This window comes from Podarcis raffonei, chromosome 13 (genome assembly GCF_027172205.1).
Source record: "Podarcis raffonei isolate rPodRaf1 chromosome 13, rPodRaf1.pri, whole genome shotgun sequence".
Classification (NCBI taxonomy): Eukaryota; Metazoa; Chordata; class Lepidosauria; order Squamata; family Lacertidae; genus Podarcis; species Podarcis raffonei.
The window spans coordinates 13652558-13669784 of NC_070614.1; the positions used below are offsets into that span (position 1 = coordinate 13652558).

The 17227-nt window shown below is 45.7% G+C and overlaps 2 protein-coding genes across 2 annotated transcripts in view; both read right to left on the bottom strand.

Annotated features, from left to right (window-relative positions):
* The window catches only part of LOC128400598 (leucine-rich repeat-containing protein 37A-like), a 38026-nt gene that overhangs the window by 13397 nt on the left and 7402 nt on the right, over nt 1-17227 (bottom strand). The window contains exons 4-12 of the mRNA XM_053362897.1: nt 16226-16297; nt 15081-15161; nt 13421-13492; nt 11136-11210; nt 10812-10930; nt 8472-9982; nt 6140-6247; nt 4833-4885; nt 2696-2735 (exon numbers count right to left, since the gene is read on the bottom strand). Coding sequence (XP_053218872.1) covers nt 2696-2735; nt 4833-4885; nt 6140-6247; nt 8472-9982; nt 10812-10930; nt 11136-11210; nt 13421-13492; nt 15081-15161; nt 16226-16297 — 2131 coding nt within the window. The remainder of the gene's footprint in view (nt 1-2695; nt 2736-4832; nt 4886-6139; nt 6248-8471; nt 9983-10811; nt 10931-11135; nt 11211-13420; nt 13493-15080; nt 15162-16225; nt 16298-17227) is intronic.
* SCN4A (sodium voltage-gated channel alpha subunit 4) overlaps nt 13204-17227 on the bottom strand; it is a 158506-nt gene continuing 154482 nt past the window's right edge. Inside the window, exon 27 of the mRNA XM_053362896.1 lies at nt 13204-13247. The gene's annotated coding sequence lies outside the window, so the exon portion shown is untranslated. The remainder of the gene's footprint in view (nt 13248-17227) is intronic.

Sequence of the window (17227 nt, forward strand, 5' to 3'; positions counted from 1 at the left end):
AAATAAGGATTGGCCAGTAGAGAGGAATTGGACTCAAAATTTACTTCAATTTGGTACTGAAACGGGAAGGTCTAAACAGGAAGTCAGCCTTCCGTTTCTTTGTAGTTAGAATAAAGCAAAGATAACGTAACTAGAGCTTAGAAAATTACTTTTAAAGGATTGGTTTTCATCATTTAAAATCGTGGAATCCCCCTTCGGTAGCAGGAGAAGAAGGGGGATCTCTTTTTGGACTGTTTAAACCTGCAGAAGTGAGTTAAAGTAAAGTAACTTTCCACCGTCCTGATCCTGGAGCGGAGTGTCAGGACTGATGTTTGAAGCTCATTGACCAGAGACAAATGTTTTTGACAGACAGCTAAAAGAAAGGCAACATAGTGACTCCATTGTTTCCTTTCGCATTTCAAAGGAACAAATATTGTCTGAATACAGTGGTGCCCCGCAAGACGAACGCCTCGCAAGACGGAAAACCCGCTAGACGAAAGGGTTTTCCGTTTTGGAGGCGCTTCGCAAAACGAATTTCCCTATGGGCTTGCTTCGCAAGACGAAAAAGTCTTGCGAGTTCCTTCGGGTTCCCCCCCCTTTCCCCCCCTTTTCCTAAGCCGCTAAGCCGCTTATCAGCTGATCCACTGATAAGCCGCTTAACAGCTGATTGCTAAAAGCCGCTAAACCGCTAATAGCGCTAATCCGCTAAGCTGTCAATGGGCTTGCTCCGCAAGACGAAAAAACCGCTATACGAAGAGCCTCGCAGAATGAATTAATTTCGTCTTGCGAGGCACCACTGTATCTTAAAAAAGAAACTTTGTTGCTATTGTTCTTAAAAGAAAGAATAAACAGAAGTTTTCCCCCTAGAGAGAGACTGTGAAATTGTAATCAACTTCAGGAGCTTGCAGCTGTTACAGATTACAATCGTGGGAAAGGACTTGTGACCTTGCAGGACAATGTTTTCAGAAGCTCTGTTGGGTGCTTTCTGTAAAATAAATGCCCTATTGGATCAGTTAAGCCAGAAGATGGAATTGATGACTAATGCGACCAGAAATTTTGAACAGGCAGTAGGAAACTACATGGAGCCTACCCAGGAACTAAAACAGGAGTGTGCTATGATAGCACAGATGAGAGAAGAGGATACTGCTGAATACTGGGTGCCAGAAATGGAGGGAGTTGTGGCCCTGCAGGATCATGAGCCTTTGGATTTGATAAATGAATCTGGAAAAAACCAGACTTGGAAAGATAAAGTCTGGTTTGGTTTGGAAATGGGGGGTTGGACTGACCCTCCCATGCAGGGATGTTTGGACTTTCTGAGTCTGGTAATGGGCCGTCAGATGTTTGGAGCTGTGGGGGCTTTTAATTTTGGAGAGAATCTGAAACAGATGTTTAAATATCACATGGAGTTTAGTCTGGACTATGGAAATGGGGCTGATCTGCCGAAAAGGGTAAAAAATATTACTAAGCTGGAGTTCCCACGAGTGAAAGGAAAATATGAAGAAGAGCCACGGAAGGGACATGGAAGAGACTTGAGGGCCTCGGATATAAGGATACCAGGTTAATGTGCTAGATTAATGGGACAAAAAGGACTGACAAAATCCGGGACCAGGAGGAAGGGACGCTGGATGAAGATTGGATTGTTTTACTTTTCTTTCTTTTATCGTTAGGACTGTTTTAAAATAATTGATGAGTGTTAGAAAAAAATGTTGAAATGGAACTACTTGGTTCTAGTAACAATGTTTAAAGAATTAGGTTAATGATATGGTTATGAGAAGTTGGTAAAAATAAGATTTAAGTTTTAAATTTTAAGGTTTGCTATAAGACAAGATGAAAATAGATTAAGATAATGTAAGGACAAAATATTATGAACTATGGAAAGGATTTGCTGTGATATTTATTAACCAGGATACAAGAAAGGGAAGGAGGAGGAGGTCAAAGAAAGAAGGTAATGAAGGTTAGAAATTTGAGAATGATGGATGTATTTTTTCTTTCTATTTTTCTGTTTTGTTTTTATTTTCCTGTTTTTTCTTTTTTATAATTTTAAAAAATCTTTAATAAATATTTTTACATTTCAACGTGAAATTTCCTAATTCATGCTCCCCAAACCGATATGCCAACTGAAATGTACACAATTAGCATTCTTGATATTTCGCAGAGGGTTCTCCCACGAATATGCATATATTAAAGGGATAGTGCAAACATGATTTTATTAGCCAAATATGGGCTTGAGATGCTTCTATTTAGAAAACTGCACTGAAATAACGCATACAGGTTTTTATTTTATTTTTTAATTGCAAACAGATGCAGAAATTGGGCAAACTCAAGTTAAGATTGGGAAAATGAGAAACGGGAAGAAACAGAAACTGGCAGAATCTTGAGAGGCAGTAATTATCTCTCATTGTCAGATTTGGGGACAAACAATAACAGATCGCTGCCTCCATCATTCCCAAAGGACTCCTGGCTGCTCACTGACACTAGATCAGGGTTTCCCTGATCTTGGGCTGCCCATTGTTTCTGGACTACAGTTGCCATCATCCCTGATCACTGGTCCTGCTAGCTAGGGATGATGGGAGTTGTAGTCCACAAACTGCTGGCGCCCCTGGACTAGATGCTTAGTAAGGGAAATAAACTGGGGCTTGCTCAAGGTCACACAATGCATCCCTAGTTCAGATGGAAACGGGGACCCAAATCTCTCAGGCCCAATGAGACGACTTACCTGTCTATCTGCACCTTTCTTCCTTCTGCCCAGAAAGGTCCTTTAATGTAAAAAAAAAAGAGAGAGAGAGAAGGTTGTTCTTGATATTAGTTCTAGGAAGATGTAAAAGACCTTTTGATGGTGTGTGCAGATACCTTAAAGGTAAAGGGACCCCTGACCATTAGGTCCAGTCGTGGCCGACTCTGGGGTTGCGGCACTCATCTCGCTTTACTGGCCAAGGGAGCCAGTGTACAGCTTCCGGGTCATGTGGCCAGCATGACTAAGCCACTTCTGGTGAACCAGAGCAGCGCACGGAAACGCCGTTTACCTTCCCGCCAGAACGGTACCTATTTATCTACTTGCACTTTGACGTGCTTTCGAACTGCTAGGTTGGCAGGAGCAGGGACCGAGCAACGGGAGCTCACCCCATCGCGGGGATTCGAACCGCCGACCTTCTGATCGCCAAGCCCTAGGCTCTGTGGTTTAACCCACAGAGCCACCCGCGTCCCACCTTAGATACCTTAGGAACGAGCAATAAACAAAATCTTGAATCTCAGTGCAATGCTTTACGAATTCCCGCCTCTTAAATTTGAGGTCCGGGTTTTTAAATGTAAAGACTGGCATTCGTACACTTCTTCTGCAAATGTTTCAGGTACTTTTTCACATTAATGTGAGAGAGATTCAGTTTGGTAGCATAAAGCTGTCCTGGTTACTGGAAACACCTGAAAATGAGACATGAATCTCTCTGTCTTCGTCTCTCAAAAGCCTTTTTCAATTATTAGGGCTGTTCTCTGTATGCACAAGGAACATGCAAATGGCAGTAGGTGCTGCCGCCATACACTGAACTTCGAGGAGGATGTCCGAAATGTGCCTCCATGCATGAAGTAGGTGCATAGACAATAATGCTTCTACTTGCCTTCCTGAACATATGGTTGCAAAATTACTCTGAAGTGACTAAAGTCCACCTAAAAGGTAAAGGTAAAGGTACCCCAGCCGCGGATGACTCTGGGGTTGCGTGCTCATCTCGCTCTATGGGTCGAGGGAGCCAGCGTTTGCCCACAGACAGCTTCCGGGTCATGTGGGCAGCATGACTAAGCCGCTGCTGGCGAACCAGAGCAGCGCACAGAAATGCCGTTTACCTTCCTGCCAGAGTGGTACCTATTTATCTACTTGCACTTTGACGTGCTTTCAAACTGCTAGGTGGGCAGGAGCAGGGACTGAACAATGGGAGCTTCACCTACAGACCACCAACAAATCCAAAATTTGGCACACACACGACTAAAGATACACTGATTACTAGACCAATTTAAAAGGAAGACATTGGCACACCTCTCCGTAGAAACATGGGGTTTTGTCTTAAGACAAAAGGCTGCTAAGGCAGGGCTTGTTGAATTTTCCAACTTTGAAATTCCCCAAATGAGGGGGTATTGAAAATTCATAACACTGGGAATTCAAAATATATTTTGGCTAAATTAATATAATTTAGTTTTGTTTGGTAAGTAAAATGTGTGTAAAAATTACATAGAAATCAGTTTTAAAAATCAAGTACTTGCAGTTTTAGTATTTATTAATTATCTAGCATTACCTAACCCTTTTAGAAAGTAAAATTAAAATTCTTTGGTTTTCCAAAAGCAGTTTGCGTTCTTCCTCATCAAACATACTTAACAAGCTAAATGTTGTCAAGATCACAAAAATAATAGCAGATTTGGATTCCTCACACCCAAAAATGTATTTTTAATACCCCTCACTGAAGAAATTTGCACAAATTAAGCTTCACCCCCCTAAAATGAAATGTTCTACTGCTAAGGGATAAACTTGACTTGCTCTTAAATATGTAGCAGGCAGCTACAGTATAGGACAGGCATCCCCAACGTGCAGCCCTCCAGATGTTTTGGCCTACAACTCCCATGATCCCTAGCTAACAGGACCAGTGGTCAGGGATGATGGGAATTGTAGTCCAAAACATCTGCAGGGCCGAAGGCTGGGGGTGCCTGGTATAGGACTTGATTTTCCTTAACTAATTGTTGGGGGACAACTAATTGTTGTTCTCACAGAGGAAGGGATAGTGTCCACAGCACCCAAATCATGAGCTTGAGACTGAGTCCTGCACGCAGAAATCTAAACTGCAGAGAACTAAGCATTCCTGAGGAAGAATTACCGTTTTTCAGAGCTGCCGTCCTTTGATTTAGCTGCCGAACGCTGAGAGCAGATCTGTTTAAGAAGAAGAGGAAGAAGCGATTGTGACTGACTCAAAATTCTAAGATTACGTACTCACAGGCGGGTAGCAGGAATGACTGGGGTGGCCAAGCAAGGGACTAGTTTGTTGTCATGCCTATAATTATTATAATTATTATTACTATTATTACTTATTCCATTTATATGCCGCCCTTTATCCAAAGATCCCTGGGCAGTGTACAATATTAAGAACATAATTTATGCAGCATAATAATAAAAACATAGTACAGAGCATAATAAAATAATCATAATAACAGTCTCTCTTTCTCTCTCCCCCTCCCCTCATTTAACAGGCCACAGATTATTTAATGACGTAGGCCGGTCTAAAGAAGAATGGCTTTGCCTGGCGTTTAAGACATGTAATGATGGCACCAGGCAAGACTCTCTGGGGAGAGCATTCCACAGACAGGGAGCCAACACAGCAAAGACTCGTTCTTGCATTGTCTCCCTTCAAACGTCTCAGGGAGGGGGACATTGAGCTGGGCCTCGGATAACAAGCACAGGGTCCTTTCTATTTAAAAGAATGGAGCTAGAGCTCAAAGCTGCTTGGATTCCTCAGTCCTACTCCCTGTTGAGAAGACGTTTGCTGCGGTCATTTATTCTGTTCCTGGTCTTAGCCTTGACATTATAGAAGCAGAAGACCCATTTCAGAAGAGGTGTGTGTGTGTGTGTGTGTGTGTGTGTGTGTGTGTGTGTGTGTGGTAGGGGTGGAGGAGGAAATTGATTCAGTGCACATTTGAATACAGTGCAAATTCACACTTTCTGAAACGGTTCATGAGCCAAAACAAAGCTATGCTTCAAAATTCACAGTTATCTAAATTTTGCAAAGCAGTTAAATAAACATAATAGTGAAAACAACAAACAAAAATGCATTGTATTAATGGCAAAAAATGTGTGCATCAGCCAAAATTGGGTATACAAATATGTTTAATAAGATTTCTTTTTTTAAAAAATGTCACTAATTGCTGTAAAAAGTGGGAAAGTGCATTTAAGACTGGAAGAAATGAGAACTAAAATTGACAGATCCTTCATCCTTATGTGTAACTCTGGCTTAAATTAAGGCGAAGAACAAGGTGTTATAACTAGCAGGGTATTAGTCCTTCCACAGTAGCAGGATATAGTGTGTTTTGGGGATATATGCTACCCATTCAAAGCAATGGAATGTATGGCAAGTTAAGAGATCAAAATAAGGATTTTTAAAACAACAACAACAACAGATTTTTAGCTTACCTCAATCAGGCAAATTACTGCAATGATAATCATTATCACAGCCGTCACTGAAATAGCCAGCAACAGCTTGTTGCCGTACCCATATTCCGGAATCCCCTGCCTCGCTATCTGCAAGATTGGACAAAAGAAAGTAATATAAGGCAGCTGGCTTTTTCTGTGTTTCTCTCCTTTCTTCAGCCGCAAACACTGTTTGAGGGTGGCTTGCACTCATACAAACAAATAAAACTGCCTTATACAGTGGTACCTCAGGTTAAGAACTTGATTCGTTCCGGAGGTCCGTTCTTAACCTGAAACTGTTCTTCACCTGAAGCACCACTTTAGCTAATGGGGCCTCCCACTGCCGCCGTGCGATTTCTCTTCTCAACCTGAGGTAAAGTTCTTAACCTGAGGTACTATTTCTGGGTTAGCGGAGTCTGTAACCTGAAGCGTCTGTAACCCGAGGTACCACTGTACTAGAATCAGATTTTGATCCATGAATCAGATTTTGATCCATGCCTATTGAACCTGGCAACCAATGTCTTTCCTTATTGCCTGGGATATATTTAACTACCCATGCCAGGGACGGAGGCCTGGATTCAATTAAACACGCACGCCAGCAGAAGCTGGCGCAAGGTTTTTCGCTAGTGCGATAAGGCTTCCCACTTCTTCCTTTCCCTGCATCTCCCCCAAATCTTCTCTGGAGGGTCCGGAGAATGCATCCCCCCAAACAGCGCAGGAGAGCAGGGGAATGATTCCACCTGACAAGCACAAATACTGTCACCAACGGAAGAATCAGAGGAGCGCAACGCAGAATTCCCCCCTATATCTGGGTTCTTCTGTATGCTAACTGTTAAGTACTGAAGTTCTCACCCTGGGCCAGCAGGGGGATACTGTAGATAGTTATGCAAATAAGGGATCGAAAGTGACGTTCAGTGATTGGATAGTTTTAGAAAATTGTTACAGTTACATTGTACTGGAGCTCTATATAAGCAGGCTGACTGAACCCTTCAGTTCAGTTCTGTTCTGGCCTGTGAATAAACAAGGGCTGTTTGAAGAATCGCTGTGTCGCCTGATATGTTCACCCACAACTTAACACTAACCATGTGGTTCACCACAAAGCTATGGGCCTTCTCAGAGGCAGCCAAAGGACCTCTGCATCACCTGCCTACATCAATAATTTTTTGCCTCTCCTTTCTCCCTTATGAAGTGTATTTAAAACGTAAGAATGAATCTTCCTAGAAACCTATGCCAAATCAATCCCTGCAGTAAACAGACTGTAGGAGCACACCCAACTAAGCTGGGCGTTGGCCAGCCTTCTGAGAGACCACTGGTAGGTTCGCCTACACTTGCCCCCTACCTCAGTCTTTGTGGGATGTAACATAAGCAGTCAAGTACAATACTTCCTGTTTGCCCAGAGTGGACACGCAGGGGGGTGTTACTCCAGCCAGGAGGACTTCCTGTCACGCCTAGTCTGGAGCATCCTCCCCCTGCGTGTGACCAGGTAGGTGGGCATGACCCTGGGAGACCCCATAAAAGGAGCTGGTCACGCAGCCATCTCTCTTTTGATGCTCTCTTCCACTTTGGCCACTGCTCCTGATGCTGTCTGCTGGTTCTCCGCCAGCAGCACATGGGCCCATCGTTACAAGGATGTAAGCCACACTGTGTCTGTCACTACAAGCCTACCTTCAGGGATCATACTGTGAACTGAAATGAGTAAACTTTTCATTACTTATAAGGAAGACTCTTTATTCTTTTAAGAGGGAATCAAAGGGGTCCTCCCTGGAATATACTCCAATCTGGGCATGCCAGATTGGACTGCTTGACTAAAGAGATTCAAACGAATCTGCAACTAGCTTCTTGCTGTGTAAAACGGGGAATGAGCTCTGCTATATAGTGGTACCTCGGGTTACATACGCTTCAGGTTACATACGCTTCAGGTTACAGACTGCACTAACCCAGAAATAGTGCTCCAGGTTAAGAACTTTGCTTCAGGATGAGAACAGAAATCGTGCTCCGGCAACGCGGCAGCAGTGGGAGGCCCCATTAGCTAAAGTGGTGTTTCAGGTTAAGAACAGTTTCAGGTTAAGTACAGACCTCCGGAACAAATTAAGTATTTGACCCGAGGTACCACTGTATATATATGACTCACTAGCGTGAGTTAGGAAGGATAATATTTAATCAATATGTCCTCTCCTACTATCCACAACATTCCCACACTCTTCTGCAACTTTGGACTGTAGTCTTCAGATCACAACTTCCATCAGTCCCAACCAGCATAGCCAATGGTCAGGGACGATGGAATTTGTAACTCAACAACATCTGAAAAGCACCAGGTTGGCGGAAGCTGCCTTACCTCGTCGGAAGGTTTCCCCATTTTCCTTGGGCTCAACGTGGTCTTGTTGGCTGTGTTCTTGGCAGACCAAAGGTACGACTTCCACAGGGAGGTGGTCTCCTTGATGTTTTCTCTCTCGCTGAAGAGCTTCATGAGGAGGCCTGTCCTGGAGATGAGCTTAGCACAAGCCAGCTGGATGGCGGGTTCTGTGCAGTCCATCTTCAAGATGCGGATCACGTGGGAGATGAGGTTCCTCACCGGCGCGTTGGGGATGAGGGGCTCCAGACGCTTGTTCAGCTCCGCTTCAAAGAGGTCGCCCTGAAGCAAATAGTCGTCTGGAGCTGGCAGGAGCTGAAGGCGCGGGGAATACGTGGTCCTCTGCTCGTGGTGCTCCCAGTGCGTCTCTTGCGACAAGGTGATGTCAGGGGAGATCTCGTTCAAGGTTTCCGAGTCGTCGGGTGGGGGCTTGGATTTATCTTCTTTCATCAGCTGGCTGAGCAGCTCCTCCTTCTTCAATATCTCAGACTCCAGGCGCTCCCGCAAAATTTCCTCCGACTTGTCTGTGCTCTCTTCACGTGGAGATGCGACGGCAGGTTGGGCCTCGGCGGCCGGCTGGGCCTCGGCGGCCGGCTGAGCCTCGGCGGCCGGCTGAACCTCGACGGCCGGCTGAGCCTCGGCGGGTGAAACCGGGTTAGGTACTACTTGCACCTCCTCCTTCACAGAAGGGGTTTGCTCTCCCTGTTCTGTGCTGCTGGTTTTGTTGGGGTGCTTCAAGATAATCACTACCTTGCCTGTCATGTCTTCGGGATTCTCGTCCACCATGATGGAGGCAGTCAAGGGAGGGGACTGGGTCGGGTACTGTCCGGCGGAGCGTTTCCAAGAGGAGCCAAGAGCTGCTCGGCGGAGTCGAGCCATACTTAGAGGCTCTAGACCCCCGGCTAGCTTCCTCCAGTTCCGAGGCCTAGCAGGGGAATCTGTGCTGCTTTGCTGCCCCGCATGCTGCTTAGCAGACTCTGCAAATCCTCGCCTCTCTCTGCCAGCCCTGAGAAACGACTCCACCCATCTTGGGGTGTTGCCACGCCAAGTTTCTCTTTTCACCCTTCTTAGGTGTCTTCCCTTCCCTTGGGCAGCCCCTGTAGCAGGCTGTGCTTTCGGAGGCTCCTGAGCCGGCTGTGACCCGCCTTGACTCTCCCTTTCATCTTCTGCAATTTTTTCTTTGAGCGCCACCTGCAGCAAGTTGGCCAGCAGGTACAACTTCTTCAGCTCGCTTTGGTCGGTCCACTTCACATCCAGGAGGTCCTCGCTTTTCAGCTTTTTGAAGCCCTTGACGGATTTGAAAAGGCTGGTGGGGAGTCGGTGGAAATGAAGGTCCAAGTGAGACTTGCCCTCGGTGGCCGAGAGGGTCAGAGTCAGGTTGGCGCGGAAAGACCTCTCCGGCATAATGTTCAGGGTGCTGCCGCTGTCGTTCAGCTTCCTGGTTTCCAGCACCTTTATGACATCTTCTTGCATCTTGTTCATCGCCTCCTCTTTCTCTGCTCGGAGAAAGAAGAACAAGGAAAGAGCAACAGAGGTGTCTATGGGCACTGAGCTTCGGGGAGGGAACTTGGAAATGGGACAAATACATCGAAACCACACGGCTTCCCTTCAAGGAATCCTGAGAACTTCAAATTGTTCAGGGTTCCTGGGAATCATAGTTCTGTAAAAGGGTGAGCTACAGTTCCCAGGATTCTTGCGGGGGGGGGGGAGCCATATGTTATAAATGTATGGTGGGAATGTGACCATTCTGTCCAGTTTGGGCTGAACATGGCCCCTGTTGCAACCCTACAGACTTCTACCTGGGAGTAAGCCCCACTGAATTCAATGGGGCAAATGTGTGTGTGTGTTTTTCCCCTCAGCCCTGTTGTTTTGGGGCAATGCTACTGCAAATCTAGCACCACTTGCATGCCTGTGTTTTATCTGACCACCCTTTGTGTTAGTTTCTTACAGGTTCTGTATTACTCTGAACCTGTAAGCTTTTAAATAAACCGTTTATTTCAGTTACCGTATTTTTCACCCCATAGGACGCACCTAGGTTTTTTTTGGGGGGGGGGGGGAAATAAAGAAAAAAAATTATTCCCCCCCCCAGGTGCGGGGCTGGCGCGGGGAAAGCCCGAGCTTCCCCCGACCCCACCCCCGAGAACAGCCTGCTATCCGCAAGCCTAGGGAGCCCGGTGGAAGTTGCGCCGGTCTCCACAGGCTTGCGGAGAGCTGCGCGAAGCCCGGGCGCTCTTCAGCGCGCCCCAGGCTTCAGAATGCAGGCAGCTCTGCGCAACCCTCGTGAGACCGACAGAAAAAAACATTTAAATTAAAAAAAAAACCTACCACACAAAGTGACGTTAGCGGTACATGTGTTGGCACAATCCAACTTGACCGACTCACACAAAAGCTCAATGTCGTCCTGAATATGGCAGAGGCAACAGGCCATCTTTTTGGGCAAGATGCTGCAGATGGAAAAACGACAAACATCTTTAGCCTCTTCTCATTGCAATTTACCAGCAATCTGAGCGCAAACAGCCCAGATACTTGAGTGACAACAGGAGGAGCAGAAAGGAAAAAGGTGGGTAAGATAAGATTAGCTGCCATTTTCAGTTCTTACTTCTCACTCTTGGACCCCAGCAAAAGAAAAGGGTCACACACGATACTTACAGAGTTTTCAGTTGCAGGCAAGTTCTGAGAAGGGCCTCCAATATCTCTGGAGTCACATCAGTGGCACCAAGGTCCCTGGAAAAAGGACGCGAGAGTCTTTGCTGTGCTAAATGCCAAGGCATACCAAGAGATATAAAAGATGGAGCGCCTTGCGTAGTGGGTTTAATGAAACTCACTGGGTGACCTCAGTCTGGTCAATTATGTCTTAGACTAGACTGGCCTACCCTACAGGGTTGTTGAGAGGATGAAATGGCATTAACCCTGTGCCTGCTACCCCTGAGTTCCTCAGAGAAAGGATGGGATGCAATTGTGAGAAGTGTCAATAGGCCATCGTTTCCACCGGGGCAGCTTCTACGGGGGAAAAGGTTTGCTGCTTCTGAATTATACACAGCTCCACATCATGCAGAATGGGAAAGAGAGAGCCTGAGGCTCAGTCCTTGCCACCTATCGGACAACACTAAAGACAAGAGTGCCTCAAAGCACATGCAGAGTTCATTTCTTTTGCCACTGACTAAGAACCGTCTGCCCCTATGCATCTGGGTGTGGAGAGGAAAACTTTCTGATAAAGTTGGTGGCTTTGAAGCAAGCTTGAGCCCTCAGCTCAGCCTGGCCTAGGAGTCATGCTTTCGACTGGGAATCTGGATTCCTGGCATCAATTAGGGAAGTAAAAATCTATCAGTTTGTGTCTTTCTCTCTGTTTCTCTTTTTTAAATCTTCAGTTTGCCACATTTCTGCATATTTTGCATTAAAAACAACAACGGTCCTTACTCACCAAAACTTGTTACCGTTTTAGTGTGTGTTTCTTTTTATAGACACATTTTTGAAAGCATTTTTTCCTAACGCAATGCATTCTTTTATGTTGTTTTCACTAATATAATCATTTTTATGCAAACTTTCCTTTAACATGCAGACTTTTTTTTTTAGTTGGAGAACTGCATAGCTGTGTTTTGGTGCGTTAATTCCCTATATTACATTGGGCTGATCCAGGTTCCTCAGTGATTCACAAAAGCAACCTAAACATATGGTCAAAGGCAACTGACTCCTTCCTTCCTTCCTTCCTTCCTTCCTTCCTTCCTTCCTCCCTCCCTCCCTCCCTTTCTTCTTCTTCTTCTTCTTCTTCTTCTTCTTCTTCTTCTTCTTCTTCTTCTTCTTCTTCTTCTTCCCCCCACCCATCTGACTGGGTTGCCCCAGCCATTCTGGACTTCCAACAGAATATACAAAAACCCAACAGAACATCACACATGAAAAGCTTCCCAGCACAAGGCTGCCTTCAGACGTCTACAGAAAGTCATATAATTATTTATCTCTTTGACATTTGACAGGAGAGCGCTCCACAGGGCGGGTATCACTACCATGAAGGCCCTTATCATTCACTTATGTGTTCCAGGAACAAAAAAACCCTAGTTTTCAGTCAAAATTAAACACTGCAATCTGTGCGTGCTCAGAGGCAACCACTCTCCTTTTTATATATTACTTCACACATTTTGCGGCTGAGGCCTGGCAGGAAAACTGGGCTACAGGGGATAGCCTTTAACTATGAGAGTTACTCAGAGGCACTATCAAGCAGTTAATTTAGATGTATTTTTAAATTTCGTTATCTTTGTTACACTGCCATCCAGCCTTTCCTCAAAGTTATTCAAGGAAGCGTACATGCCTCCCTCTCCAACCTCTGACCAATTTAGTATTCCCAACAGTCCTGCGAGGCAGAGGATTTGAGAAAATAAAGCAACCAACCAACCAATAGTTATTAAGTGTGCTTCATGGCTGAGTCCAGACTTGAATTTTGGGCTACCTTGCCCTAGTCCAGTCTAACCACTATACCACATTGGCTCTTCAGATGTTACAAAGGTAAAGGGACCCCTGACCATGAGGTCCAGTCGCGGACGACTCTGGGGTTGCGGCGCTCATCTCACTTTATTGGCCGACAGCTTCTGGGTCATGTGGCCAGCATGACTAAGCCACTTCTGGCGAACCAGAGCAGCGCATGGAAACGCTGTTTACCTTCCCACCATCTACCTGTACTTTGAAGTGATTTCGAACTGCTAGGTTGGCAGAAGCAGGGACCGAGCAATGGGAGCTCACCCTGTCGCGGGGATTCGAACCGCTGACCTTCTGATTGGCAAGTCCTAGCCTCTGTGGTTTAACCCACAGCACCACCCGCTGTGACAAAAATAACAGGAGGAAGATGGATGAAGCTCCTCGCGACCCAAGCAAACCCAAATAGTAGCATCTGTAGTAGAAAAATCCCAAGCGAAGACGCAAGCAAATGTATTTCAGGTACTTACAGGAACTTCAGCGAGGGCAGTTTGTAAAAACGGGCATCTTCAATGACCGTTAGCGGATTATGGTTGAGAACCCTGCAGAAAAACCGGGGAAAGGGAACTGGTTAAAAAGCAAACAAAACCAGCCGCTTAAAAATACCTGGCCAGACCAAGGCAGTTTGCTGCCTCAAACAGATGAACTGCACAGAGCAATAATCAGTCATTAGAGATACTGTGAAATTCTAAAGTTTTAAAGAGAGATTATGGGGCTCGACTCTGTGTGGAAATATGGAAGCCATTCATCATAATCCATTATTGTTGTTATTGTTGTTTTATTATTTATACCCCACCCATCTGCCTGGGTTTCCCCAGTCACTCTGCATGGCTTACAAGCACATATAAAAACATAGCAAAAAGTCAAACATTAAAAACCTTCCAAGTGTCCCTATTTTCCAGCAACAGCCCTAGATTTACAGAAGCCATCCCGGTTTCTGATTTGATCCTGGAAGGGCATGATTTTGTTTAGGATGTCTCTATTTTCATTGGAGATGTGTTGGAAAGTATGGTAATAGGGATATTTTCATCAGAGAAAGATTGGAGGGCATGGAGTTATGCGACCCTCGAGCTAAGGAGATAAGCAACTATACAACCTTTAGAAGACAATGTTTTATTCTGTTTTTATATATCCTGGAAGCCACCCAGCATAGGCGTAATCTGGGAGTCCAACATTACCTGGAGGTTCACTACCCCTGAATTAATATACCCTCCAACATTTCTCTGACGAAAATAGGGGTGTCCTATTCCATAATAATAGGCTTCTGTAAACCCGGGACCGTCCATGGAAAATAGGGACACTTGGAGGGCCAGCACTTCACCAACCCTGGTATCGGTGATTTATACTTTTAGGAGGAGAAAAACACTGGGGTTAAGGCAATTTCAAAGCTCTTGCTTCTGATATAAACACTTTTTATTTGTTGACCCTGAATATATGCCCTGAAGGGCTCTGGTTACCCTGTGACAAGAAAGCAGTTCTCTGCACGTGCTCAGAGGCCCTTTCTTCCTCACAACTGCATGCTACATCTTGCAGGGCCGAGGGCTGCAGTTCATAACTATTGTTGAGGGCTGAAGAAAGGTCAAAGGCTAGCAGAGTACTTTCAGCATTACCCTAAAGGCATTAATTGCTGACACACCGTTTTGGGTTGTGTGCGAGGGCGGATCTACACAAACAGGAAAAACACGCTTTAAATAAGCCAGAAATTAAATCGTTATAACAAAAGGGGCGGGGGGACGGTATAGAAAATTGCATAGAATTTCTTCTATCTTCTGGCGCCATCTGCTGTTGCATGTTTATAACTCATTCAAAACAGGGTTTCCTCACTTATGTAGCTCAGGCCCAGGGTCAGCAACCTTTTTCAGCCATGCGCCAGTCCACCGTCCCTCAGACCATGTGCTGGGCAGGACAATATTTTGAAGAAAAAAATTCCTATGCCCCACAAATAACCCAGAGATGCATTTTAAATAAAAGAACACATTCTACTCATGTAAAAACACGCTGATTCCTGGACCGCCCGTGGGCCGGATTGAGAAGGCGATTGGGTCGCATCCGGCCCACGGGCCTTAGGTTGCCTACCCCTGCCCTAGAGGCTGGCTGCTTCAAGCCCTTGCAGGTTTTGATTTCACTTACATTTTGAGCAAAAACTGCATTCCGTGCCAGGCCTCAAACGCCCCTTGCGTGATCCGCCCAATAACGTTGCCGCTGAGATTTCTGCGAAGGGAAACAAAAGCAATCGTGGTGTATAGGACTTTGCATTTGTACAAACACGAGCTCCCCCCCCCCCATCTCTGTCCAGTAAAGGTAAAGGGACCCCTGACCATTACGTCCTGTTGTGGCCGACTCTGGGGTTGCGGCACTCATCTCACTTTATTGGCCCAGGGAGCCAGCGTACAGCTTCCGGGTCATGTGGCCAGCATGACTAAGCTGCTTCTGGCGAAATCAGAGCAGTGCACGGAAACACCGTTTACCTTCCCGCCAGAGCGGCACCTATTTATCTGCTTACACTTTGACGTGCTTTCGAACTGCTAGGTTGGCAGGAGCAGGGACCGAGCAACGGGAGCTCACCCCGTCGCGGGGATTCAAACCACCGACCTTCTGATCAGCAAGTCCTAGGCTCTGTGGTTTAACCCACAGCGCCACCCACGTCCCACTATCCCTGTCCAGTAGTGGATATCAATTCTCACTCTGAGTTGTTGTGACGGAAGATGAGGGTAGTTCCTTATTCCCTTCCCTGTTCCAATGGCCTCCCCTGACCCCCCCCTTTTCCCCAGTACTGACCCCTTCAATTTCCATTGCCAATTTCTCTTCTGGATGAACTCTGGGACAGAACTCTAAGGGGTATTTTTACTTAAGTCTGCCTGGAAGCTGTTCAGAGTCCTATTAGCGTTTTCCAAGTTACCAGGACTGGACAGAGAATCCGTTCTAGGACTGAACCCTGACTTAGCCCCGCTGCTTCAGAATTCCAGTCTGATTCATATAAATCACATTGTTCGGGGTACCTCTGAGCATGCGCAGAGATCACTTTCCCCCCTCAGCAACGAGTCACCCCATCCCATCTGGGATCATAGGGCAAGTCTTCCAGAGATAATGTACTTTCTCCACACCCAGCAGACTTGACCCCCAGCACCCGGTTGCTTTTAGAAATAGTTGGGGGTGGGAAATTACTTCCAGGGCAGGGGCTTGGCAGATTCAGGACTTGAGGGGCTGAAAGCTATTCCATTTCTGCTGCTCACCCGCTCCCAGAAAAGACCCTTTTTACGCCCCCAACAACTTACATAAATTGCAGAAACGGGACAGGTTCAAAGGCGTTTTTCTCAATGAAGTGGATTTTATTGCATGACAAGTCCCTGTTTAAGACAGCATACAGAGCTTATCAAACTAGAGACTATAAGAAAGACATGTCCATCCCATGGTTTCTGCTTTTGACATTTTTTTTGGCCTGGTTTAGTCAGCTTTAATAAAGGTCAACAATTCTTTAGCACTATCCAGAGTGGAATCTGCACAGAATGTGGCATATAGCAAAACCATAGCTGTCAACTTACAGATTTGAAAATAAGGGGCCAGCAGCCTCGAAAATAAGGGATCAGCAGCCAAAATAAGGGATTTTCCGGGCACAGGTGTGTTCGGCTTCTGAGCCCCTCTGAGCCAAAGGCAGAAAGCCCAGCCAGCAGCCAAATGAAGCCTCATCAATAAGGGACAGCAGCCGGACATGGCGCTGGGATAAGGGACTGTCCCGCCAAATAAGGGACGCTTGGCAGCTATGAGCAAAACGTACTTATACAGTTGTTCATCCATGGATCCATCCTTGTAGCTTGACTCATGTTTATGACATCACTGTAATAGTATTAGCCAGGACAGCTAAATGGAACCTTCATGCACAGAGGCAGTATACCTTGAAATATCAGGTGTTAAGGACAAACCTTGGGAGAAGACTGTCACCTTCAGGCTCTGCATATTAGCTTTCTGGAGATATGTGTCTGGCCACCTATGTGTCAAGATGCTTGCCTAGACAGATCTCTTACCAGTTGGGAGATAGATGTGGCAAAGCAATGTAGGCTATTTACTTTTCCACATGCCAACCTGATTTTGTCATTTGGATCCTCTTCTTTTTATCTTTCTCCACAAATCTGAAAACTAGATGTATTTCTGATCTCTGATAGGACATTTCAGATTTTGAAATTTCTAGCACCGCAAATTAAATTTCGCAAGAATTCAAAATTCAACAGATTCATCTGCTTTGGTTGGCTCAAAGCATGGCTAAAAAATGGAATGTACTA